General features: G+C 53.7%; 2 protein-coding genes across 11 annotated transcripts in view; both read right to left on the reverse strand.

Moving 5' to 3' along the window:
- Positions 1-13,391, reverse strand: part of Eppk1 (epiplakin 1) — a 24,335-nt gene extending 10,944 nt beyond the window's left edge. The window contains exons 1-2 of the mRNA XM_031346897.1: positions 13,306-13,391; positions 7-6,840 (exon numbers count right to left, since the gene is read on the reverse strand). Of these exons, the coding sequence (XP_031202757.1) occupies positions 7-6,794 (6,788 nt within the window). The 5' untranslated portion in view covers positions 6,795-6,840; positions 13,306-13,391. The remainder of the gene's footprint in view (positions 1-6; positions 6,841-13,305) is intronic.
- Positions 13,392-13,718: 327 nt separating this feature from the next.
- LOC116081313 overlaps positions 13,719-25,537 on the reverse strand; it is a 34,032-nt gene continuing 22,213 nt past the window's right edge. For 4 of the 10 annotated variants that reach the window (XM_031357924.1, XM_031357925.1, XM_031357921.1 and 1 more), the window contains exons 2-15: positions 20,326-20,448; positions 19,960-20,078; positions 19,730-19,880; positions 19,577-19,661; positions 19,088-19,296; positions 18,812-18,929; positions 18,464-18,636; positions 16,138-16,280; positions 15,956-16,058; positions 15,398-15,694; positions 14,570-14,804; positions 14,363-14,443; positions 14,120-14,253; positions 13,719-13,941 (exon numbers count right to left, since the gene is read on the reverse strand). In XM_031357924.1, the coding sequence (XP_031213784.1) occupies positions 13,855-13,941; positions 14,120-14,253; positions 14,363-14,443; positions 14,570-14,804; positions 15,398-15,694; positions 15,956-16,058; positions 16,138-16,280; positions 18,464-18,636; positions 18,812-18,929; positions 19,088-19,296; positions 19,577-19,661; positions 19,730-19,880; positions 19,960-20,078; positions 20,326-20,403 (2,013 nt within the window). In that variant the 5' untranslated portion in view covers positions 20,404-20,448 and the 3' untranslated portion in view covers positions 13,719-13,854. Of the gene's footprint in view, positions 13,942-14,119; positions 14,254-14,362; positions 14,448-14,569; positions 14,805-15,397; positions 15,695-15,955; positions 16,059-16,137; positions 16,281-18,463; positions 18,637-18,811; positions 18,930-19,087; positions 19,297-19,576; positions 19,662-19,729; positions 19,881-19,959; positions 20,079-20,325; positions 20,449-20,521; positions 21,013-25,537 lie in introns of those variants that run through there. The other 6 variants (XM_031357917.1, XM_031357918.1, XM_031357916.1 and 3 more) reach the window with 6 other exon arrangements.

Genomic DNA, 25,537 nt, shown 5'->3' on the forward strand with positions numbered 1-25,537 from the left:
CCTGGCCTCAGCACTCCCTTCCACATGGCCTGATAGATGCTCATCTTCTCGTGACGGCCAGGCTCTCCTTGGACGGGCACCAGGACGCCAGCTATGCAGCTGGTGCCCTTGAGGTATCTGGTCACGTCTTCCTTCTGTTCAATCTGATCAACTGTGGCTCTGCCTTCTTCCAGGTCCTCCAGAGTCTGTTTGGTGATGACTGCTGACCTCAGCAGTTCCTCGGCTGTGACCTGAGTTCGTAGACCTCTGAACCAGAGTTGCCTGCCTTTCCTTTCCTTGTCTGCAATCATTTGTAGAATAAGCTTTACCACCTTTTGCAGTGCGCGGGCTGTGTCCTCTTTGTACAGCCTCACTAGTTCAATCTTCTTTTCCTCTGACACATACTCTGAGTTCAGCAGTTCCCACACGGATCGCCTCTGGCCTCTGTACCTCCCCACAGTCACTTCAACCTGCTCTGCCTCCAGGGCTCTTTTGGTGGCCTCATCAACATATTCCATGTCCCTCTTGTCCTTGACCACTGGGAACAGAGCCCAGCCTGACTTCTCCTCCCGCTGGCACCGGTCCTGCAGCTCTTGGTATGTGACCTTTTCTTGTGTGTTGGGATCCACAAACCTTTTCCTCATGTGCTTTTGGTCAGCAATGAGAAGGACAGTGTCATCGCACAGACAGCCCCGCCGGCAGGCTGTATCTAGAGGGACTCGATGGTGGTGCTGTGGGTCAATGACCCCACCTGTGGCCACCTGCACCTCCAGTAATTTCAGTGCCTCTTCCCTCCCAACTAACTTCTTCTCCATGGCCTGGAACAGCGGGATAGTCTCCCCTGTGGTGGGGTCTTCGTAGCCCTTTGCTGCCTTCTCTGCATTCACAAGCCTGTCCCTCAAGTCTTCACCCACCAAGCCAGCTGCTACAGCCTCATCCACACATAGTTTCTGGCGGGTGCCAGGGTCCATTAGGTACCCAGTGGCGGCCTGTGCCTCCAGCAACTGAGCTGCAAACCCTGCGGGGATGAGCTCTTCCCTGCTGGCCTCATAGAAGCTCATGACCTTCTGGGTTAGAGGTGCTATTACCCCAGCAATGCAGTTGCTGCCTTCCAGGGAGACATTTACATCCTCCAGCCGGCAGAGGTCCTGGCACCCTCTCTCCCCACTGTGGAGAGCATCCAGGGTCTTCTTATCGAGGATCCCGGAGTTGAACAGTTCTGCAGCCGTCACTTCGCCATGGATGCCCGGCACCTTGAATATTTGGCTTTGCTTCTCCGTTTCTTCCACGGTAGAGGTAATCACCTCCAGCAGGTTCTCCAGGCCAATGTTCTGGGCTCTGTACTCCCGTAAGAGCTTTCTTCTCCTGCCTTCTGTAAAATACGGGGAAGATAACAGGTCCCACACAGACACCATCTGGCCTGCAAACCTCCCTACGTACATTTTCACAGTTCTGGATCTCAGAGCTTGCCTCGTGGCCTCGTCGACGTACGCGTAAGTCTCTCCTTTCTTTACAATTTCCAACATGTACAGCCCCGTCTCTGGGTCCTCCACACAGCGCTCCAGCAGCTGCAGGTACGTGAGGTTCTCATGCGTGTTGGGGTCGAAGAAGCCCTTGGTGTCATCGCTTGGGTCAGCCAAGATGCGGTTCATCTCCTCATTGAAGTAGCCACGTTGGTAGGCCACGTCCACAGGGACACGGTGGCTGTGGACAGGGTCGATGATGCCACCTGTGGCGATCTGGGCCTCCAGCAGGCGGATGCCGTGGTCCCTGACGATGAGGTCCCTCTGCATGGCCTGAAAGAGAGAGATCTGTTCTCCTGTGTAAGGGTCTGTATAGCCGGTGACAGCCCGCTCAGCTGATAACAGCTTCGTGTAGGTCTCCTTGCCAAACATCCCTGCCTGGAACGCCTGCTCTACAGTGAGCTTCCGGTTCTCCACAGGGTCGATGATGAAACCGGTGGCCGCCTGTGCCTCCAGCAGCACCAGGGCTGTGCCTGGCCTAAGAATGTGCCTTCTCAAGGCCTCTGGGATACTCATCTTCTCTTTTGTATCCTGAATAAGGACCCCAGCAATGAAGTTGCCCCCTTCTAGGGACCTCCTCACACTGTCCATCTCTGTCACTTCCTGGACTGTTCTCTTTCCTTGATTGAGCTCATCCAGTGTCTGCTTGGTGATCAGCTGGGACCTAAACAAGTCCCCAGCAGAAACCTGCTTCCGGAGCCCTTTGAAGGTGGCCTGCGGGGGCTGCTTCTCCCCAGCTTCCACCAGGGTGGTGACCATACTGATGACCTGTCGCAGAGCAGCGGCCCTCCCGGAACAGCAAAGTGCCACCAGCTCCTTCCGCTTTTCAGCTCCAACATACTCAGAGTGTAGCAGGTCCCAGAGTGACACACTGTGTCCTTGGAACCTCCCCATGTTGATGGGGACCTTCATAGCCCTCAGTGCCACCGCAGTATGGTCATCCACCTGAAGCACAGTGTCCTCGGGCAGGGGCAGTAGCCACAGGCCAGTGTCAGCATCCAGCACACAGAGTTCCTTGAGCTGCTGGTATGTCACTTTCTCCCGGGAGTTGGGGTCAAAAAAGAGCTTGTTTTCCTTCCCAGTGGTTGACAGCACCCGGGTTGTCTGCTCATCCAGGAGACCAAGCTTGTAGGCCACTTCCTGCGGCAGGTGCACTCCGTGGGTGGGGTCCACAACACCCCCTGTGGCCAGCTGGACTTGCAGGAGAGGAAAGGCCTCGCTTTGGGTTACAAGCCCCTTCTCCATGGCCTGCCACAGAGAAAGGGAGCCTCCTGAAAGGGGATCTGCATACCCTGTCACAGCCTTTTCTACTTGCCACAGCTGTTCACTCAGCTCCATGCCCACCAGGCCAGCCTTCACTGCGCCCTCCACTGACAATCTCTGGTTGGTTAGCGGATTGACAAGGAAGCCCGATGCCACCTGGGCCTCCAGCAGCTGCTGGCCCAGGCCTGTGGGCAGGAGGCCATCTCTTACAGCCTGGGCAATGCTCAGCTTGGTCCCCGATGGCTGGAGCAGCACCCCGGCCACACAGCCCGTACCCCAGAGGCAGGTCTTCAATGCAGGCTGTTTGGCTACCTCGTCAGATGACTGCATGCCCTGTGCCAGTGCTTCCAGTGTCTCTTGGGTAATAATACCAGCATCTCGTAGCCACGTGGCAGGGACCTCACCCCGTGGGCCTGGCACAGAGATGCGGGCCCGGGCCAGGAGCTTCGAGGCGTGCACCCAGCTGCGTACAGTGTCCTGGAGCTGCGTCACGGAAGTCTTCCCGACCCTCACATCCTCGAGGAAGCCCCTGCGCTGCTCCTCGGTAAAGTGGCAAGAGGTGAGCAAGTCCCAGAGAGACAAGCCATCTTCAGTGCTAATTGATGTTTCCAAGGTCTCCTGGATCTGTGTGTCTGTGGGGACGTTGTGAGCATCTTCTGTCAGGGGCAGGAGGTGAAGCCCAGAGGCTTTGTCCTGGAGACACTGTTCCAGAAGCTGGGCATAGCTGGTGTGCCCCCGGCCATCGGGTGTGGGAAAGGTCTCAGGAGATCTGGACAAGGTTACTTCCATCTCTCGATCAATGCAGCCACGCTGGACGGCTACAGGCATGGGGAGGTGGAGGTGAGTTGTGGGATCAACGACCCCTCCTGTGGACACCTGGGCTTCTAGGAGGCGGGTCGCCTGCTCCACAGGGACAAGGCCCTTCTTCATGGCCCTGAACAGGGACACCTTTTTTCCAGAAAAGGGATCTCTGTAGCCAGTGATAGAATGTTCTGCCCGCTTCAGCTTGCCATATACGTCTGCTCCCACTACTCCCCGGCACACAGCCTCATCTACTGACAGGGTCTCCATACTGCAGGGGTCGGTGATGGCTCCAGTGGCTGCCTGGGCCTCCAGCAAGGCCAAAGCTACACTGGGTGCCAGCAGCTTCTGCTTCATGGCCTGGTAGAGACTGATTCGCTGGTTGGAGGGCTGTAGCAGCACACCACCCACAGTGCCTGAGCCCTGAAGGTACCTGTGAACATCACCCATGTGGAGGAGGGCATCTGGGCTGACTGTCCCTGTTAGCACCTGATCCAGGAGCTCCTGGTTGATGATCTGAGCCTCAAGGAGCTGGTAGGCAGTGACCCGGCCCTGTAGGGCAGGCAGTGTGATGTCTGCCCACCTCCTCATCTCTTTCTCCAGTAGCTGAGTGACCTGCTCCAGGGTGATCTTACGCTGCCGATAACGCTGCAGTAGCTGCCTCCTCCAGTCCTCTTTGAAATATTCAGAGTTAATCAGCTCCCACGCAGAAACTCTCTGCCCCCGGAACCGTCCATACTTCACAGAGAGCAGTAGATTCTGGAAGGCCTGCCGAGTGGAGCCATCTACCAGCTGGGGTCGTGTACCACTAAGGGGCAAGAAGTGCAGGCCCGTTTCAGAGTCATGTATACAGCGCTCCAGAAGCTGCAGGTAGGTGAGGTTCTCGTGCGTGTTGGGGTCAAAGAAGCCCTTGGTGTCATCAGATGGGTCCAGCAGGATAGAGTTCAGCATCTGATCAAAGTAGCCACGTTGGTAGGCTACGTCCACAGGCACACGGTGGCTATGTACAGGGTCAATGACACCACCCGTGGCGATCTGGGCCTCCAGCAGGCGAATGCCGTGGTCTCTCACAATGAGGTCCCTCTGCATGGCCTGGAAGAGTGAGATCTGCTCCCCAGAGTAGGGGTCCGTGTAACCAGTCACGGCACGTTCTGCTGACAGCAGCTTTGCGTATACATCGGGTCCAATGACACCCGCCCTCAGTGCCTCCTCCACAGAGTATCTCTTGTTCTCCTTTGGGTCAATGATAAAGCCTGTGGCAGCCTGGGCCTCAAGCAAGATCAGGGCAGTCCCAGGCCTGAGGAGCCCCTTGCTCCGGGCCTCGTAGATACTGAGCCGTTCCTGGGTGTCAGGAAGTAATAGGCCTGCAATACAACCTGTGCCCTGCAGGTACCTTTGCACTGAGTCCAAGCTGCCCACATCTTGGGCTGAGGTCTGACCACGTTCCAGCTGCTCAAACTGGTCCTGGTTGATTATCTCAGCCTTCAACAATTCTCCTGGTGTCACAGTGTCCCTCAACCCAGCAAAGGTGACTTTGGCAGTTGCTGCAGCCTCCTCAACAATGCCCTTTAGCTCAGTTGCCAGCTCCTCCACTGACAGAGCCCCTTTCTGGTGCCGCTGGGCAAGCATTACCCTCTTCTTAACGGGTACTGCCTCTGAAAAGAGCAGTTCCCAGAGGGAGACAGGCCGGCCCTGGTACCTCCCTACAGAGATGGAGGTTGTAGCCTTGCTCAAGACCTGTCGAGTACAGTGATCAATAAATGTGGGCCCCTGGGGCTCATTTGCATGGGACATTCCAGGGAGAGGAAGGAAAGCAAGCCCTGTCTCTGGGTCAGTGACAGAGAGAGCCAGCAGCTGTTCATAGTGAAGACGATCGTGTGTGGTAGGATCTGAAAAGCCCATTGCCTGAGAGAGATGCTGCTGAGTCTCTTTATCCAGACAGCCAAAGCGCAGGGCAGCCTCCAGGGGCAGCCGGAATCTGCGGGCTGGGCATATAAGCCCACCTGTGGCTAACTGGGCATCCAGGAGACGCAGAGCCAGTGGCTGGTCCACAAGTCCCTTCTTCAAAGCCTGGAAAAGGGGGATGCGGGAGCTGCTGAAGGGGTCATAATACCCAGTCACTGCCTGTTCTGCAACCAGGAGCTGCTCGTGAAGTTCTGGGCCAACCAGGCCGGCCTTGACCGCCTCTTCCACCCAAAGACGCTGGCCTGTGGTTGGGTGCACGAGGGTGCGGGTGGCAGCCTGAGCCTCTAAGAGTTGTAGTGCAATGCCCTTTGAGAGCAAGTGTTCAACCGTAGCCTGGAAAAAGCTCTTCTTGTGACCTCCAGGCAACAGGACAACTCCTGCTAACCCTCCAGTGCCTTCCAGATAACGTCGTACCTCGGGACGTGTGCCCACATCAGACACTACCAGCGTGCCCTCCTGCAGGCCTCGGATTGTCTCCTCATTTAGTACCCCCGCCTCCAGCAGCATTGCCGCACTGGCTGCTCCAGCCAGGGTGTGGAAGGTGGTCTTTAAAGGCAATAGGGGCAGCCCTGAGCTGGGGTCTTGCACACATCTACCCAGCAGCATTGAGTATGGCAGCTGCTCCAGCGTGTTGGGGTCAGAAAAACCAGGGGTACTCATGCTGGGCTCTGACTCCACCAGGCTGAGCCATGTTTCCTGATCCAAAAGGCCCTGCTGGCAGGCTAGCTCTGGGGCTACTTGCACACCCCAGGTTGGGTCCACCAGGCCCCCAGTAGCTAGCTGGGTCTCTAGCAATCTCCACCCCAGGGTCCTGTCTACAACTTCTTTCTTGATGGCCTGGAAGAGGGACAGCTTTTCACCCCCATAGGGGTCGGGATAGCCAGTAACTGCACGTTCAGCAGCCAATAATTTCTCCTTTAGCTCCAATCCCACCAGACCCCGCCTTAGGGCCTCAGACACAGGAAGAAGCTGGCCCTGGGCAAGGTCCACGAGGCCCCCAGTGGCTGCCTGGGCCTCAAGCAAAGTCAGCCCAAGCCCAGTGGGCAGGAGGCCCTGCTTCATAGCAGCATAGATGCTCTGGGTCTGCCCTGAGGCCTCCACATATACCCCAGCAATACTTCTGGTTGTGGTAGGCAGGGTAGCCTCTGCTTGGGGCCTCGAAGGAGTGCTGTCTCCGAATTGGTTCTTCTTGATTTTAGGGACAATGAGCTTCTCAGTCCCATTGGCAACTATGACATCATGAGGAGGGGCCTGACCGTTCATCGTGGACGACTGGTAGCACAGAACTTGCCTAAGGTCTGCTTGTGTCCTGAAGGGGACAAAAAGAGTCAGTCAGGCGTGGGGGTCAGACACAGGTCCTTCTAAGTTGCCCGAGTCCTGAATCCATACCCAGATGTGAGGACAGGAGGGCCCCTGAGCAGCCACAGAGGTTCATAGCTGCCAAGAGCCCTCCAAAGGTACAAGCAAACCTGATTGTTGGGGGAGAAGGTCTTGACCTGCAAGTTCCTTCAAGGTTACAGGCTGCCCTGGCGATGCATGACTTTAATCCCAGCACTAGGAAGGGAGAGGCAGGTGGATCTCTGTGAGTTTGAGGCCAGCCTGGTCTACAGAGCAAGTTCCAGGACAATCAGGGCTGTTACACAGAGAAACCCTGCTCAAAAATACAAAAACAAAAAAACAAAAACAAAAAAAAAAAAAAACAGACAAAAATCCAGGCTGCCCTTAGACAGTGCAAGAGAGCAGCGAGTGTGCTTTTGAGACGAAGCTGTGCCCTACTTTAAGTTACACTACATTGTACCAAACAGTGTTTTGTTTTGTTTTGTTTTGTTTTTTCAGGCTATGCCTTGCCCTAGGAGACTCCATTTTACAATTTGACTTTTGCCATTTTGAGGGAAGTAAATTGCAGGCCTTGGGTGGATGCACAAACAGCACCATCTGTCAGGTACCAGGCACAGCACAGACTGAAATAACTTAGTCCTAAGAGTAGAAAGGAAGCCACCTTATATATGTACCAGCATAAACTGAGACTACAGGTGCACGTGGGTGTATTAGAGCCATCTCAGGGAAACCAGGTCCAAGAACTTATCATACATACCAGTCTGAGAAAAGGGTCTAACTCCCTCACCTGAGTCCCATAATGTGATAGACACCTAACTCTGTGGTGGTCTGGCCTTCCATCACCCAATTACCTGGTACCTGGAATGTGCATCAAGGACTGGCAAGCAGGGGACTCCCCAACTGTTGCTGCAGTTTTAGTTCGACTCTATCCTCTGCGGCTGATACACTCTACTTGACTCCATGCCCATCCATCTTGCTGTCCCTCTGGACCTGGACCTGCCATTTCCTCTTCTTGGACCCTGCTTTGGCCTTTCACCTTTCACCTCTCTCACCTTGCAGGTAGACTCCACAGCTTTGCTCTCAAACCCTGACTGCGGCAGCTCCCTCCTGACACTGGTCTTACTTGTTATCAGTGCGGCCTCTCAGAACTCTGAGGGCTCTCTTTGATCCAGCGGCATCCTCTTTAACTTGTATTCATCCTCTAAACCACACACAAACATAGAAGTACATAAAGAAATCTGACTGTGTGCTGTGTGATAAGTGAGAAAACTTGCCTTCACCTTAGCTGGATTACTGGAGTGGGTGGGATTAGATAGCAAATGCTTGCAGTTTGAAACTGGTGAACCCTGTGATTTTGTTGCGATCCAATAAATTCTGACAGTGTTGAAAGACATAAACATGTTTGTCCACATTTCTGGCATATTACACTCATAACACATAGGGACCAGAGGCCAGCAAGGAGCTATTACCTCTCAGGACTCCCAGTGGAGCACATCTGGCTTCTATTTCAACATCCAGGATTCTAGTGCATAGGGCTCGGGGCCTTCCTGAGCACCCATCTTCCCAGCCCTGCCTTATTTAGACTCAGATGTGTGTTAGGCCTTCACGCCTGTCTGGGTCCTTGGTCACCTAGCTGCAGGCGTCTGTCCAGGAGTGGAGCTTTTGAGTTGGGCTGAATTGATTGCCCAGAAAGGCAACTCAAAGTCCTAACCTGCAGGACACAGCTGTGACCTTATATGGAAGCAGGATCTCTGAGACTGTAACTAAGATGAGATCATTCTGGAGCCCTGCTGGCCCAGATCCAGCGCACCTGGCCTCTCCTACATGGTGGCAGACTTGCTCAGGGAGAAGAAGACAACCACTCTATGAACTTAGCCTGCACGCTGTGTCTTAGCTGTGTCTTTGCCCACAGCCTCAGCAGTGCCAGAACATTCTCTGCTCAGAAGTTCATCAAGGCTGCTCCTAGCATGAACTCTGGGAGGCACCTGCCTACCCCTCCGCAACACAAATTTGTACCGGGAAACTTAGCAGACAGTCTTTGAGCCTGTGTGCCCAACGGATCCAGAGATTCTTGGCCTCTTCCCCAGATCGCTCAAACCTACGGCTTGAGCCAGCCAGTCCTGGAGTCATCCTTCTGGATAAAGATCACCTAGTGCCCTTACACACAAGCCTCTCTCTCTCTCTCTCTCTCTCTCTCTCTCTCTCTCTCTCTCTCTCTCTCTTTTTCCTTCCCTCCCTCCCTCCCTTCTTCCCCCCTCCCCCCCCCGTTGGTTTTCTGAGTCGGGGCTTCTCTGTGTAGCTCTAGCTATCCTGGAATTCATTCTGTACTGCCTCCCGAGTGTTAGGATGCAGCCAATCTGTTTGTTCTTAAAGGCACTTTAGTGGGGATATCCACTGGTCTACTTCACACCCATCTAAGCCCTGGTGATTTTGCCGTGGCACCTCAGAGTTCATCGTGTCACTTCTCACCCAGACTTCCTGTGGCCCTGGCTTCTGCACCATGTATGTAGGAGTCCTCCATGCCACCACCTTTAAGGTTCCTCACCAGTGCCTACACCACATGCAGAATGTGGTGGACAGGCAAGTGGGAGCAAGCTTGGCTTGCTAGGCAGCATGGCCCAGGCAGGTGCATAGCCTATCCTATGGATGATAAGTCAGGCTTTGACATCACATGATCTGGTAGAATAGACACTGATCAGCTTAGGGAGGGTTATGAGCAGGTGGTTCCACTAATCCATTTGAGAATTGCCCTATCTGAGGACCCGTGACAGCCTGCTCAGCCTCTTGATATGATTTGGGGAGTGCCTGAGGGCTATCAAGCCATGGCTCCTAGGGACACTACTGGGATGGCACTCCAGCCATAGTATTGACAAAATGTTATTCTTTCCTTCCCTCCCTCCCTCAGGCTGTTCCTGAGCCTTCTGGGGTATCCTAGCACCAGCCTGTTGCTCAGGCCTCTGGCCTCCAACCTGCCAGGTACCTGCCAGGGTCAGAAGTGTCTACCACCAACCTGCAGCAGAGCAGGCAGAGCCCGAGCTGCCAGCACCAGGGCCACCACTCAGCTCATTGTCTGAGTGCCTGCTCATTGTCACCCCTGCTCTTCAGGGGTGGGATTTGTTCTTTGGGTACAGGGTAGGGCGTGGACAAAAAGTATAAGACACAAAATGGCAGGGCAAGGGCACAAAAGCCTGAGAGCGACCAGTTGGACAGCTGTAAGGGAAGGCTCAGGCAGATTCATTGTTAGGAGCCCCAAACAGAACAGTGAATCTCAGCATGGAGTAGAACCCATTGGCAAGGATGAATCCCAAATCAGGGTGGTCAGGGCTCTAACTTAGGAGGAATGACTTGGTTAATACATCCCAAACTCTCAAATCCATAGATTTCCTTGATGTCCCTGTATCTGTGGATGTGCCTGCTCATTGTCAGACTGCCTCCTGCAGGGACCAAGGCTTGTCTTCCACAGCTCACCCTAGCAACCCAAAAGGAGGTCAGGAACCAACCCAAGAGGGTGGCAGAGGTCAAGCATCAAGTTGACCACGGAAAAGGTCTCCCAGAATATAGTGGTAAGGACCCTTGGAAGCATAAACCATTACCAGGCTGGTTCTGGAGCTATGGAGGGCTGTGACTCTCTAAGGAAGGCAGCCAGGCATGGGCAGTTGGCTTGTGACATGGGCTGATCCTGGGACTCCCAGGCTAGTCTGGACTTATTGATTAGATTGCAGGCCCTGGGTAAGGGACCACAGACACAGCAGTAGAATCCAGGTGCTGGTAATGACTCAGAGAGCCAGAAGAGGGGCAGCCAAATGGGTCTAGCCCAAAAATAATTAGTAGAGCAGGTATCCCTAGAAGAGGTGAAGGGGCTATTGACGGTTGCATGTGTGAACAAGTGCTCAAGTCAAGTGCCTGGGGTGCAGGTGCCACCCATCCTCCAACTCCTAGGCAAGAACGGACCTCAAGTGAAACTGGTGCATGAAAGGAAGGTAGGGCAGGCCAACCCTTTGGGAGAAGAGCTCTGGTCAACCACTCACAGACCATGCCTTGGCAGTGACATGGACCAGTTCCTAGAGCCTGAGAGTGACTGGGGTCCTGTATCAGTTTGGTGGGGCCACAGAGCTACTTTATGGTTGTCTCATCTCTTTAGGAAGAACGACCTAAAAAGTTTCTTGGCCGTGGAGAGGGAGATGTCCACTGTGGGACAGCCAAGGGGTCAGTCAGAAACTGACCAGGGCCCCTTTCCCTGCCTAACAGAAGTGGCTGGCACATGGAGTTTGGGGACAACAGCTAAAGATGCAGCTTAGGCTTCTGTGACACCCTGCAGTCTGAACACCATCTCCAGGACATAGCATTTCCTAATGGATGTAGAATTTCCATTCTAAAACATGGATTTTCCAGAGTGCTGGGTCCCAGAAGAGCTACTCAGGCCCAGGAAACCAAGGCCTGGAAGCAGTTGCCTACATACAGGGAGAGTGAGTTCCAGGGTCCATAGAAAAACACTTGTGAAGGCAGACCTGACTGGCAGGGGGAGGAGCCGCTACACCATGATGTAGTGGTCCTCATAGCCGTGTGGTAAATGAGAATGTATAGCTACTCTAGACAAAGAGAAGACTCCCAGAGGGAGGAGGGGTGTCGGGTCACACCCCAGTGGCCCCAGCCAACAGTGTGTAGCGAGTCAGCAGTATTTTTTTTTCTAGATTACTGGAAGAGATGCCCAGTGTGGCCGGAAAGCCACTCTAACAGGGACAGGTCCATCCCCCAGATCTCCTTTTTCCTGTACTTCCCCAAGTAGGCACTAGAGACTACTTCTGAGTTCTGTCCAGACTTGCCTATTTTCAGGAGCAAGTTAGACAGCACAGCAGACCAGCCTCTCCCACCAACTTGACCTCTGTCCCTTCTAAGCAGTCTCTAAGACCACCTCTAGTCACTCATTCCAGGCTCTGCTTCCCAACATTGTTTTGGGCACCTTTGTTGTTGCTGGCCTAAGAGCACTGAGTTGGGGGGATATCACGCATGGCAATGCCCAGGACAGGACAGAACACAGAGGAGAGGCCTGTGGGTGGTGGAGGCTGGTGTCCCCTGAAATATGGGTGGATGAGGGTGGAGATCTAAGACAAACAATTCACTGCCCAGCAAAGATGGGACACAGAGCCTTGGACTTACAGTTGGGACAGAGACTGCCAGAAGGACATGGTCTTGAGTGGCTCCTGACCTGGACATGGACAGCCAGCCCTGACAAGCATGTTTTGTGCAGAAAGGCAAGGCCTAAGTGAGAAGAAGCCAACGCAAGCTTAAGCAAGCAGCTCAGGTTCCCTGAACAAAGAGGAGATTCAGGGTGGGAAGCCACTGACAACGATTCAGAGAGCAGGGACTCTGGGGAATGGGGTGGGACCGAGAGAAAGAGTCCTGGTGTGTAAGATGCAGTCTGTGGTTACCAGCCACTCCCTGTTGGCTTGTGGGTGACCTTGGGCCTGGTATGACTCTCCCTGGGCCCTGCCTCTTCCCAGGAGGGCAGAAGAGGAGACACGGCACCTGTGTTGGTTGCCTGGGAAGACAACCAGACACATGGGTCAGGATGCCGAGGTGTATATAGCGCTCCATTAAGGTGGGCAGGAGACCCAGGTAGAGTTGATAAAGGTAAAAAATCAGGGTTCCAGGGTTTGGGGCAGCAGCATAAGTAAGCCACGAAGGGGCTGGGGAAGGCAGGAAGCACACACTGTCCAGGCAAAGAGAGCTACAAGAGACGAAGTTCTCCCTGTCTCCCTAGGGACCCACCACAGGCTTCCCTAGGTGCCAAGAGAAAGGGTCAGGATTTCTGGGGTATCGAACACCTTCTGTCACCACACTGAAGGGTGGGTCCCTCACTCCAGGCAGGGAAAAGGATGGGTACGAGGGCCCACTGCTGCTGTTGCTCTGTGCTAGATCAGAACAGAACCAGGAGGCAAGGCAGACAGCCCAGCGCACATGGAGATGGAAAATCTGGCCTTTGCCCCCACTGTAACCAACATCAAGAAGGGCACCAGGAGTCAGTGACCGCGTGCAAGGTTGGCATGATAAGCAAGTGGGGGTAGGAACGCAGCCCTACCGCTTTCCTCTTCTTCCCAAGGGTCCTGATACCACCCAAGGGCTGTCCCTGTGGCTGCTCACCCTGGATGGACAAGGATTACTCCATCCGCAGGGCCGAACAGCACACCACATATCTGCCAGAAACCACTACATACCCACAACCCACACCCTCAAGCGCCTCACAGGGGCGTCAGTTTCCCCGACGGATCCCAAGAGACTCGGGGGCATCCCACCTCCAGCCCTGAGCTCAGATTACCCAAGTAAATAGGGTCCAGAACGGGTCCCTCGGCCGCTCACAAAGTCCACCTAGGGCCGCTGGCCCATGGTTCCCACAGCATTTCAGTTTCGTTTCTCCAAACTGCCCTCATTTTCCCACCTGTCGTGACAAGGCTGGCGCAGTGTCCTCTGCCTCTCCGCTCCCTCCACGCCCGGGAGCCCCGCGCCACGAGCATTTAAATCTGCATGGCCCCTCCCTATGGTGATCCAAGTCCCTTCCCCATTGAGGGCGGTAGGCGGGGCTGAAGCCAGGTTGGGCACCCACAGGACAGGTGGAGTGGGTAGGTGAGCCGCAAACTAAGGCACGGGGCAGGGCTACCTCTGAGCAACTCCAGCTGGGAGAGGCTGCTGAGTTGCAAAGGCCCTCCTTTCCTCCCTCCCTACTACAAGTCACTGAAAAAGAATGCGGGGCCGCCACTAGGGGGGCGGGGGGCGGGGGGGAGAGAAACGTGCTCCGGTCCCTGTGGCTTTTGAATGGAGTTTGCAAGGGAAATGAAGACCCACCAAAGAGAGTTTCAGTTCCCCAAACTCTTCTTTATTGCCGAGAGTGAGAGACACAACCCCACTCCGGGTGCTCCCAGTTCCTGCTCAGTCCCTGAGCCATGCTCTACCACGGTTTCCTGTCCCTATCTTCTGGATCTTGGAGTCTTCATGGCTTCTCCTCAGTGGGCTGCTCTGAGGTTTTGACCTTGCAGGAGCTGGGGTCTCTGCGGTCTTTGACAATTGGCAGCCCTGTCTGCAAGGGGTGGCCAGGTTTCACCTCACCATTCAGCTCCTCATCATCCTCCCTCCCCCCTCCCCCCTGCTGGGCTCAAGTAAGTTCCTCAGTCCATCTGGAGGACTTTGTGACCATCAGGGGGACCTAGCATCAGGAGGACCTAGCCCCTGGCTCTGAAGCCCATCCCAGCTCTCACCTTTGGAGACAGGGGTCTGCTAGTACCCATTCGGATGGAGGTCCAGAGCCTCAGGGTGATGACCTCAGGGGCTGGCACACTAGGAGTCCAGCACAGGAACCTTTCGTGGATCTTCTGGCTGGTTCTCCCCCTTGCTGCTCAGAGATCCCATGTTGCTAGGCCAAAGTGGACACATACACCTCTCCTGCCCACCCACCACCAGGCCCTGATGACTTGTATGCCCCTTCCTACCCCAGCTCTCACCTCTCACTGGGTCATTTTTGACCAGAAATTCATCCAGAGCTGCCCAACCACCTCCAACACGAACCATCATGGCTCCTCGCACTGCCTGCGGAGCATGGAGCGGGGGCGGGGGGGGGGATTGGGGTAATGATACCAAGCCTTCGATACAGGGTTTTGGGAGCAGTTTCTGGGGCTCTGTCCTCCCCACCGTTACAGGCCCACACTCACACTTGCTCACCAAGGCTCCCTGGTCCTTGGGCCTGCCTCTGGCCACTTCTGTGCTCGTCCCTTCCATGTTCCTTGCTCTGACCAGGCTATTGGACTGTTTCTGGCTACTGGAGAGCCCTGGCTTGAACACGGTGGAGAGCTTGTGGCACGGCCCACGTCTCCTCCAGTTATAGCTAGGCCAGCCTTGTCCAACACTGTCCTGCTCCCCAGCTGCCAGGAAGCTGTCCGCAAGGTCCTACCGAGGAAATGTTTCAGTGCTGCCTGTGGCTTCAAGTACAAAGCACACCCCAGACCACTTCATTTTATGACCAATACAGGTAGTAACTCCACAAGACTACTGGGCAGCTCTTCCTGTTCCTATGTCCCAGCTCACAGTGGTTTTTGTGGCTGACACTGAAGAATGTTACTAATAAGACAAAGTTCTACTCCTGCCCTGTTATCTTGATATTCTGAAATTCCCAGATTCACCACCCACCCACCCACCTTCTTACCTTAATCAGGACCAGTCAGCCTAAAGGTCAGCTGATAATAACTTTCCCTGGAAATCCCACTGCTCCCCTCCTTGCCCTTTAAACTTTTGAAACTTTTTTTTTCCTATAAAAAGCCTACCCCGAGGGCAGACTAGGTCCACAGTCCTTTTTGAGGTCCTGGACATCCAGTATTATGGTGTGTGTTCAATAAACTATTGTTGTTTTAACATCCAGTATTATGGTGTGTGTGCAATAAACTATTGTTGCTTAACTGAGGCCTAGCCCCTTGCTGTGAGGTGACATCCATTCCTTTTCATGTGCCCAGGAATGTGCAGCATACGGCTTCATCTGCCCTTACCTGTTCCTGGTGGCCCTGTTGCTGCTGTTCCCACTGGTCCCTTCCCTCCTGGTTCTTCTTGCTATGCTCTGGCTTCCTAAGACTCCAGTTCTCCATGACCTCTGCCCACCATGGCCTCCAGCTCAGTTCTTCTGGAATCTTCCCCAGGAGGCAAGTCGTAGCTCTACTCGTCAGATCCCCAGGCGGCCCCCGGTCAAGACTCCTCAAAGCCAGGATCTCTCGTGGGGCTTGAGTCAAGTACTCTGGTGTCAGGGCCCTAGGCATCTCCTCTAACACCCAGCTTTGGGCTTGTACCACCTATGCATTAGGGGAAAATGTTAGGGAACTTGGAGGAGCCCATGAGCAAAATTGCTCACCACTTCACCACCTCTCTTGAGTCAATACCCGCATCCCCCAGAGCCTCTCAGAAGTCCTGCCCAGCACTTTAGGCCTTCCAGCACCCCTAAATGGTCTTACAGAGGGTGTGGCTCAAGGACAGAGGTATCCAGTGTTATTAGGCTAACCCTGGATTGATCCACAGTTACAGTGCAAGCCAGAGCCTCTGGCCACTGGTCCCACCTTGGTCCCCAAGGGTTCAGCCTGGCTCAGCCTATGCGGGCACAAGACCAACTTCTCTACAAGGGAGCCCACAAGCAGCATCATTCCTTCCAGGGTGTGTATCCTGGAGAAGAGACAGACAGACATGAGCAGGGTAGAGGGCCAGTGTGAGTGGCATGGAAACAGCTGGCGAGCAGGCTCACCTCTCGCAGGAGGGGCTAGACATGGCAGCCTGGTAGCTCTGCAGGTCCATCAGCAGGCCCAAGTGGCAGGTGCTCCCACAGGCAGCCACTCCTCTCCTTCCTAGCCATGACACCACCAGGGTTTGCTGTCGCCACAGGAACTCCTGCCATCAGAGGAGCCTGCTGTACTACTGGTTTTCCGAGTGGGAAAAGTTGAAGGGTGAAGTCTTTTTTCTTCCATGTGCCTCACATCTTGAGCCCTCTTCCCTACTCCATTCATCCTGTGCCTCACACTATCCACCACCTTGGCAAGAGGACCACACACGCTGGCCCAGTCCTTCTACCCCTAGGCCTCTTCAGCATAGGGAGGGCAGCCATACTTAGGGCAAGGTGAAGAAAGCCAGCAAGGTCCTCCCTGTGGGTGAATTGTATCCACCATCACCCCCATCTGTTCCCCTGTTGAAGTGCCAGCCTCAGAAAGAGGCAGTTGCATGTATAACTAGCAGTTATACATGTGAGATCACAGTGGAATGTAGGCATCGATGTGACTGCTGCCCTTAAAAAAAGATGGGGAGTCCCCTAACAACTGGAGCAGGGGCTGTCCCATTCGCCTAAGGACCGCCTTGTCTGGCCTCAGTGGGTGAGGATGTGCCTAGTCCTGCAGTGACTTGATGTGCCAGGGTGGGCTAATACCCAGAAGGGCCCTCCTCTTTCTCAGAGGAGAAGGGGAAGGGAAAAGGAAAGGGAGGAGGAGGGGCCAGGAGGAGGAGGGGCCAGGAGGAGGAGGGGCACTGTGATCAAGATATAAGTGAATAAATAAATAAATTAAGGGGAAAAAGAGCGGGGATTTGTGGACTGGGAAGATAGCTCAGCTGGGTAACAGATTTGCTGAAAAGCATGAGGGTCTGAGTTTGATCCCTAGCATCTATGTAAAAAACAAAAGAACAAATTAGTATGTGGTAATCCCAATGTTAGAAAGGCAGAGGTAAGATTCCAAATAAGAACTTCTGGTTCAGGGAGAGAGACTCTGACTGATAAAATAAGGTGGAGGGCCAGAGAGATGGCTCAGCAGCTAAGAGCACTTGCTGTTCCTGCAGAGGGCCCAGTTCAGTTTCCAGTACTTAGATCAGGCAACTCACAACAGCCTAGAACTTCAGCTGCATGGATCTGGTACCTTCTTCTGGTCTCTGTGGGTGCCCACATGTATGCATGTGTGCACATGAGTGAGACACACACACACATGCAATTAAGAACAAAATAAATATATATTATATATTTATATGATACATGTAAAATTTACATTGCATATAAGTATGTGATATAATTATAAATATATAAATATATATTATATATATGGAGGAGAGTGCTGGAGGAAGACACTAGATGCATCAGATGTCAACTTCTGGCCTCTACATAGGTGTGCACAAACACACACACATAAATGCGCACATACAAAAGGGGACACAGAATGCACCGAGGACTCAGGAAGAAGATACCATCCATGGCAAGGAACGAGGTGGCCCAAACCCCTCCTCACAGCTCTCGGGAGCCAGCCCTGTCCATTTCAAACTTTAAGCCCTCAGAACTTTGAGTCAGTGTGTAAACCACAGTTTGAACTTCTCAGTTGGTGACAGCCAGGTCCAGTGGCCCAGGAGACCATCAGAGTCCTCTCAAGAATGGGAAAGGAATGTCAGGGAAGGAACCTAGAACTTCTAGGCAGACAGCGAACCACAAGAAGGGTGTCATGCACCCCAACTACACCTATGTTATAGAAAAGGGGGCCACGTGGAAGTCCATTGTTACAATAAATGCTGGACAGTCCCAGACTGTGTGTCATAAGAGAGTAAATTTCTTTCTATCTTGGTCCTTACATTGTTTCTTTCCAGCTGTTGCATAAATAGGACTCATTCATAGCAACGTTTTAACCTTAATTAAGAACTCTATTTGCTAGAAAAGGCATGTAGATACATCAGCCCCTGCCCTTACCCACACAGCCTGGAGGCTCCACAGTACTATCCAAGGATAGACAGCTATTCTTGTCTAACAGTCAGGGATGGGCTGATCTTAAACCCTGACCTCACTGGGAGAGCTATGGCCTTAAATGGGGATTTGAGGGTGTCTGAAGCTGGGAGCAGAGCCATGAAGTCATCACTAGTGATCCCTCTACTGGCTCCACTGCCCACGTCCCTTCCCCAATACCATACTATCTTCATTCCCAGAGTCCTCAGACTCAGTTCCTTCTACCAGCTCAGCCTCAGAGTACCCTCGTTGTCCAGTGTCCCCGTAGTCACGTCTCCTCCTAGGAGACTCTTGGCGATACCTTCCTCTCCCAAGTCTTTCAAGATACCTGTAAACCTGGGTTCCAGGCCCTCTCAGGCCTCAGCTTCTCGATGGCTGCCTGCTCTGCCAGGCCACACAAGATCTGCACAGCTGGCTCCCTTATGGCCTTCAGCCCAGCGTCTTGTTCGAGAGTCTCTAACCAGTGCCCTTCCAGGGGCTTCGTATCTGCCTGGCGCATGGCTAGGGAGAGATGTGACCACCTGAGAGCCAACCTTGGCAAGACCTTAACACTCACCCCAACCCTTGGCTTCTTGAACACAGGAAGGCACCCTTCCTGCCCTAGAGCTTAATCCTACCCCCGGGTCTGGCAGAAATGTCCCAAGTGCTCCTAGGTATCCCCAAGGCCCTGGTGTACCTGATGAAAGGCTCTGTTCCCAGATGGTCACTGTGGGTGCTGCAGCCTGACTAGAAGTCTCTGCCCACTGTGCCAGCTGCTCAAGCCGTTCTGCTAACTGGACCGGGTGGACACTCAACTACGGAAGGAAACCAGCGCTGTTCTAGACAGCCCTGGCTCCGGACGAAAAGTATGTACTGCCAGCAACTCTAGCTCCCTGGTACTCTAGTCTCCTCACAGAGCATGGAGTTGGTTGGGGGTATTTCCTCTACCTGGAGTCAAGGGGGGTACAAACACCTGCTTCAGGTCCTTGAGCCCTGGATGTGTTGAGGCAGATCCTTCCAGTTCAAGCTGGGTCTCCAGGCCTGCCAGTGGTGAGGGCTTAGAGGACTCTGTCCTTTGAGCAAATAGCAGCTCCTGCTGGGCCCAGGCGGCTTGTGACTCAGTCAGCTTTACACGCTCCTGGAACTGATTCAGCTGCTGTCGCACAAGCTGAGCTTGGTCACCTGCAGCCAGAGGCAAGAGGCCAGAAGGAAATGCTGACATCGACATCGAAGGAGAACTGGTAGCAGGGATGAGAACATTAGAAGGGGCCTTGGGAACCATTAACCAGGACAAAGACATTGAGGCCTTGAACTCAGGGCCTAGGCCCTATACCTGGGAAATGGTACAGATGTGGTCCCTGGGCTAAGGATAGGCTTTTCAGGGGGCTCCAAAATATGAGCCCTCAGCACCTCTTGCCTGGGGTGGCTGTCCAACTGAGTGACGCAGCTGAGGTCCACTTACTAGTGAGAAGCTCTGCCAGCCTCTGGCCAGTCTGCAAAACCCTTTCTAGATCCCTGGCACGTGCCACAACCCCCTTACACACCTCCTGTGAACAAACACAAGACACTGAGCCTGTGACATCCCACAGACTCCCACCCCAAGCCTGGACCATACCTGGAGGCACGGCAACGATGCCTCAAGGCACTTGGGCCTCAGCCACAGCTCAGCCAGTAGCTGTTCACTCGGGCTCAGCTGTACCAGAAGAGCCTTGCAGGCCGTTTCAAAGCTCTGTGCTGCTGGAACAAGCTGCTCCAGGAGCCTCCACCTTAGGGTAAAGATGGAGGAGCTGTCAGTGGTACCCTTTCCTGCCCTACAGCCCACACAGCCCCCATCTGTGGCTTCACCTGGTTTCTGCCTGTTGCACCAGTCGGTGCCATTGTGTGTACAGCTCTGATAGGCTCCCAGCCTCTCGTAATCTTGGCTCCACATGTGGTGCACGCTCCCTCAGCAGCCGCAGGAGGAGCTACCAGACATGAAGTTGGGGGACTTATGCTAGGTTCTGGGGTTCCTGCCCATTCTCTCACCACTGCCCACCTTTTTTAATCAAAGAGGATCACTAGCCAACATTGACAGCTATGTATATCAGCTCACCCTGGAGGACCAGATCGATTAGATTTAAGCACAGGGTAGTCACTATTATTGCCAGTGGCTTGGCCTGAGGCTCACAGGACAAAGTTCCCCCGACCTGTCCCTATCCCCTGGCCCCTTACCTCCTGTTCCCGCAGCTGAGAAGCAGCCAAAGTGGCATCTGCAGCCAGGGGTCCTTGTGAAGCCTGCAGTTCCTGCATGCCATCCAGCCAGCTGCACAATGTGTCCAGGGGTGCTAGAGGCGCCTGCAAGAAGGATGTACTCATGTCATCTGACCTCCGCTTGAACTCCCCACACTCCAGAGCTGTCCTGCCTCACCTGGACTGGCTGCCCTCTTGGCTTGCAGGGCCCCATCTCCACAGCCTCTGTCACTACTGTCTCTGTCACCACTGTCTCTGTGACCTCTGTCACCTGGACAGTACGGGAGCCCCACCAGGCCCGGGGGATCCCTGGCGGAAGTGGGCCCTGAGGAACTTCGGATGGAGAGAGATCCCCTTGGGTTCTGGGGCCGGTGTGAGTCTTAGGGCTGAAGCGTGAGCGGTTCCTTCTTCCCCCAAGGCAACCAAGCCTTGAAGCAGGGTTTCCCATCGTAGATGCTGAGCAGGTTGCAGGGGTGTCCAAGACAGCAAGAGCAGCTTTACAAAGGCAGAGGGTCCAAATCAGGACTAGGGGATCCACAGGTCCACCTACCCCCAAGGTGGTGGCATAGGCTGGCGCCAGACCTGGGATTGGGTGCCCTGGCCTAGGGGACTGGAAGAAGAGCCCTCACCTCTGTCTAGCCCTGTGCACCCTACTTTCCTTCCTTCCAGCCACTGCTCCACCAGCCCCAGACAGTCTGGCCCCAGCACTTTTCTTCCTCCAGTTTCCTAGGAAACCCTGTACCCATCCTCAGACATGTGGGTGGGGGAAGGGCTGCAAAGGGGAAGGGGCTTCTAGCTGGCGTTTTGGCCCCTCCCCCCACAGTTCCTGTGTGTGTGTGTGTGTGTGTGTGTGTGTGTGTCTGTCTGTCTGTGTGTGTGTGTGTCTGTGTGTGTGTGTTGGTTCAGGGAGCTCACTTCCTACCCAAGCCCCAAACAGGCCAACAGGCCACTCACATGGCCATAGGGCTGAGATCCCTTTGGGTTAGGAGGCCAAAGAAAGGGAGCTGCTATCATGGGTGTCAGGTTTGCCCTGAGGATGACTAGGAATTATCAGAAACGGGGGAGGGGACACATACACACACACTTTAGGAGGTATTAGAGAGTCATGGGAATTTCCCACAGCCATATGGCCCCCAGGGAATCCTGGACTACACCCTCTCCCAGTCACACGGCCACTCCACGGGACTCAGACAACCCCCACCCAAGACTTACTGGCATCCTAGACTGGTCTGCTCTGTTTCCAGGAACCTCACACTTGCCACACAGTCCCCCACCTGAGCCTGGCATGAGCTAGCCCTTCCTGGAATCCCCACTAGGAAGATGCTCAGGGGTGGGGATGGGGGTAGGGGCGGCCTCCATAGGGAATGGTGTATTCACAGCCTATGGACTCCAGCATGAGCTCATTCATTCCCTCTCTACCTAACTGTCATTAATTCTTCATATCAAGAAGTGGAATTGTGGAATTGTGCTCAACAGAAAAGCTAAAAGCCCTCGCTTAGCCCATGGCCACACTGGTCCCAAGCCCTCCCTCAGTGCTGACAGAGGTGACTTGGGTATCCCCGAGGCCTAAAGCTAGCCCTGCCCCATCCACCCACCTCAAGCCTGTGACCACCCACCACCACCTCCGCCACCCCACCCCAAGACCTGCCCCTGCCTGGTTCATCTTTGTCATGAGTTTGTATTGCAGTTACCTTGGGAACATTCCATGGAAAATGTTGGGTGAGGTGGGCAGGCTGACAGGCCAGGGCAGGCCACAGACGCACTGTGGGTGGATGGCTGGTGGACGCCTCTCCCACGAGGGCTTGTCTGTCTCACACCCTAGGACGGCCCACCCTATCCTACCTGCTCTCTTTTCCCAGCCCCCACCCCAGGCCAAGCACCAAGTGTGTGCATTCCTGGGGGACGCTTCAGTGGGCTGGAGGGGTGTGTCCCAGCACAAACCTGTCCGTGCCTGGCATGCAAACCTCACCCCATCCCATCTACCTTTCTTCTTTAAGGGACAACTCTTGAGAACAGCTACCCCATCCAGTCTCTAGGCCTTACCCCAGATAGATGGCTTAGTCTGGAATGCCCTTCCCTGCTCTCTGCACTTATCCACGGGCCTCAGTAGCCAAGGGGGACTAGGGGAGCCCCTACCTCTGACATCTTGCCTCTGGTTTGTTTTACTGCCCGAGGCAGAACCAGGTCACCTTTCTGTGCATGCCTCCCACTCGCTGCCCATGGCTGGGTTAATAGAGGCCCAAGTCTGGAGAAGTGCTAAGGTCTATTTGGTGCAACCTCCACCTTTCTCGATTTTCCAAGGTCAGGGTCCTGGGTCGAGCTTGGACCTCCTGGACTAGGGTAGACGCCCTCCCCAGCAGGACCCTCTCTGGCCCTGTCAACCCTACTCTGATCAAAGGCTCTTACAGTCATACTCCATAGAGCCTAGCAGCTTAGTGGCCATATGACCATCTCCTTTGTGAATGAGGTTCCTGAATTACAGCTGGTGAGGAGTGGGTGACCAGGAAGGAGCTGTTCGGATCCCAGCCCTGACCACCCAAGCAAGGACAGTTGGCTCACAAGAGCCCACAGGTGTGTCACTTGGAGCCTCTCCTTGGCACTGGCGTGGGTCCTCACATGGGTCCCTCTCCTCAAATATTCTTTTAAAGGCCCCTCCCTATACATTCGCACTGAGAACACAGCATCCCGCCGAAGTGGAAACTTGTAGTTCTTTGATGAGTTTGCTGGACCACACAGGTGAAAGGGTCTCTTGCTAAAGCAAACGCATGAGAGACGGTTTTTCTGAAGCAGACACAGGTGAAAGGATGTTTGGATATAGCAGACATGTGAAAGGACGCTTGATGAAGGAGTATAAATATGACCCACAGGCAGTGGGAGACGAGCACTGAGCTTTGGTTTGGTTTGCTCCACCTCACTGTTCTTTGCTAAAGACACACATGTGCTGCTTCGCCTTATATAGCATTGTTGAGCTCAACTTGGGATAACTCTAACATTGAGAGAAACTTGCCCAAGAACTCCTTGTGAGGTTCCTGTGGCAGCTTGCTGCTTCAGCGGCCTTGCCTCAGGCTAGTCAGTGACCCCGGCGGTTTCTTCAGGATTGAACTACAGCTGCCTGGTGTCTGCCTGCCTAGAGGACTGGTCTGCAGCTGCTGAATCGTATTTGGTATTTACTACAGGAATGAACTGTTGCCTGAAAAGATCAAGCTCACTCCCAAAGAACTCTTACTGAACAGGTCCACTTCCTCCATATCCTAATAACTTTTCTCTTCCACTACCTCTGTTGGGTGGTGGGCTAGAGGAGAGGTTGAACCCTTATTAAAAGTAGATTGCAAAAAAATGTATGCCTACACCCCACACAGGGGCCCCCTGAATAGTGCCCTCTGCCCTGCTGGTTCCAGCCTTCAGGAGGCCACAGCCCTGTCATCAGGGCAAGCAGCCACAAGCATGGGACACACATAGGGCCTCACTGCATGCTGAACCTGGGGTGATGTTCTGATAGTTCCAGACTGTTAAGACAAACACAGCAGGTCTACCACATGGCCTGAACCAGTCCTGGTCAGAGCAATTCCTAATGGTGGCCGGCGGTCAATCTGGACAAAGTTAATATGGATGAGCTAGCTCCCATATATTTATGGGACTATAGATCCAGGAAACAGTGTGGGCTCTCTCTGCTAGCAGGAAGGCTGCGATAGCCAGGAGAGTTGTGGCCCAGGTTGTAGAGGCTTTCCTGGGCAAGGCTTTGATAGCAGGGTGTCTGAGCCCCTGGAGGTAGGAGTAGCAAGGGAAGGACTGTAGCAGAGCTGACTCAGAAGTCCCTGATGGCAAGAGTGTATGTCAACAGGAGTCTTTTTTCTTTGCAAGACATGAAGCTTTCTAGGAAAGAAACCACGATAAAAGAGTGTGGTGGTTTGAATGAGAACGGCCCTAATAGGTTCATATACTTGAAACTTGATCACAGGGAGTAGAACTGTTTGAAGGGATTAGAAGGATTACCAGGGGTGGCCTTGTTGGAGGAAGCATGTCAATTGGGAGTGGGCATTGAGGTTCCAAAAGCCCAAGCCAGGCCCAATTAGCTCTCTCCCTCTCTTGATCTGTGGATCAACATGTAGGTCTCAGCTACTGGCCCAGTCCAATACATGCTGCTATGCTCCCCACCACGATGATAATGGACTAAGCCTTTGAAACTATAAGCAAGCCCCCAACTGAATGCTTTCTTTCTGAAGAGTTGCTGTGGCCATGGTGTCTCTTCACAGCAATAGAACAGGAGGGACTAAGACAAAGAGAAGTTTCCACACTTAGTAGCGCATATGTTTTGTGATAGAAAAGCCTAGATGATAGAAAAGCTGAGTCTTAAGGGCTTACATCCATCCTGGGCAGTAGAGGCTCCTTAGCTCTTTAAGATGGGGACAAATGGCTGGCTATATGACATGTCTGAAGTGCTGCGGTTCCATGAAGAGTAGGCAGAACATGAAGTTTGATTGATTATAGAAACAAACAAGGCAAAAAGCTGAAAAAGATGGAGGAGGAGGAAGAGGAGGAGAAAGAGGAGAAGGAGGAGAAAAAGGAGGAGGAGGAGGAGGAGGAGGAAGAGGAGGAGAAAGAAACAATGTGCAATGTTCAATGTTCAATAAGGGGACTGAAGCATGAGTACCCAGAGGCCTTGAGCCGGCCTCCAGCCTGGCGAGCTAGAAACTGAGTGACCCACAGGACCATGCTGACCAAGATGCCGGATACTTATCAATCCAGAAGTTCTAGAAAAATCTCACAGTCCCTTGGTGGGCACCTTTTGCTGAACTCTGTCCTGAAAGCCATGTTCAACTCCTAAATCCAACCCAAAGAGTGAGACATTGTTTGAGAATTTTTTTTTTTTTTTTTTTTTGCACTCATCAAGTTGAGGTCACTAGAATGGACTGCTATCCGATATGAATGTGGCCTTGTGAGAGAACACTGTGTGAATAGGAGACACACTGGTGAGAAATGACCCCGCATGATTCCCATCTCAGGCAGAGACGGGAGGGCTGCAGCCTCAGGATTGGAAATGGAGTGGAAAGGTGTAACCTGAAGATCATGGGGATCACACACTACTTAGCCCCAGAACTGAGGGAAAGTGCATTTCTGTTTGCTTTGAACCCCCATCTACTGATCCTTTGTTATGGTGGCCTCAAGACAACCTGCCTGCATAGCTGGGAGCCAG

This window comes from Mastomys coucha, unplaced genomic scaffold (assembly GCF_008632895.1).
Source record: "Mastomys coucha isolate ucsf_1 unplaced genomic scaffold, UCSF_Mcou_1 pScaffold11, whole genome shotgun sequence".
Taxonomy (NCBI): domain Eukaryota; kingdom Metazoa; phylum Chordata; class Mammalia; order Rodentia; family Muridae; genus Mastomys; species Mastomys coucha.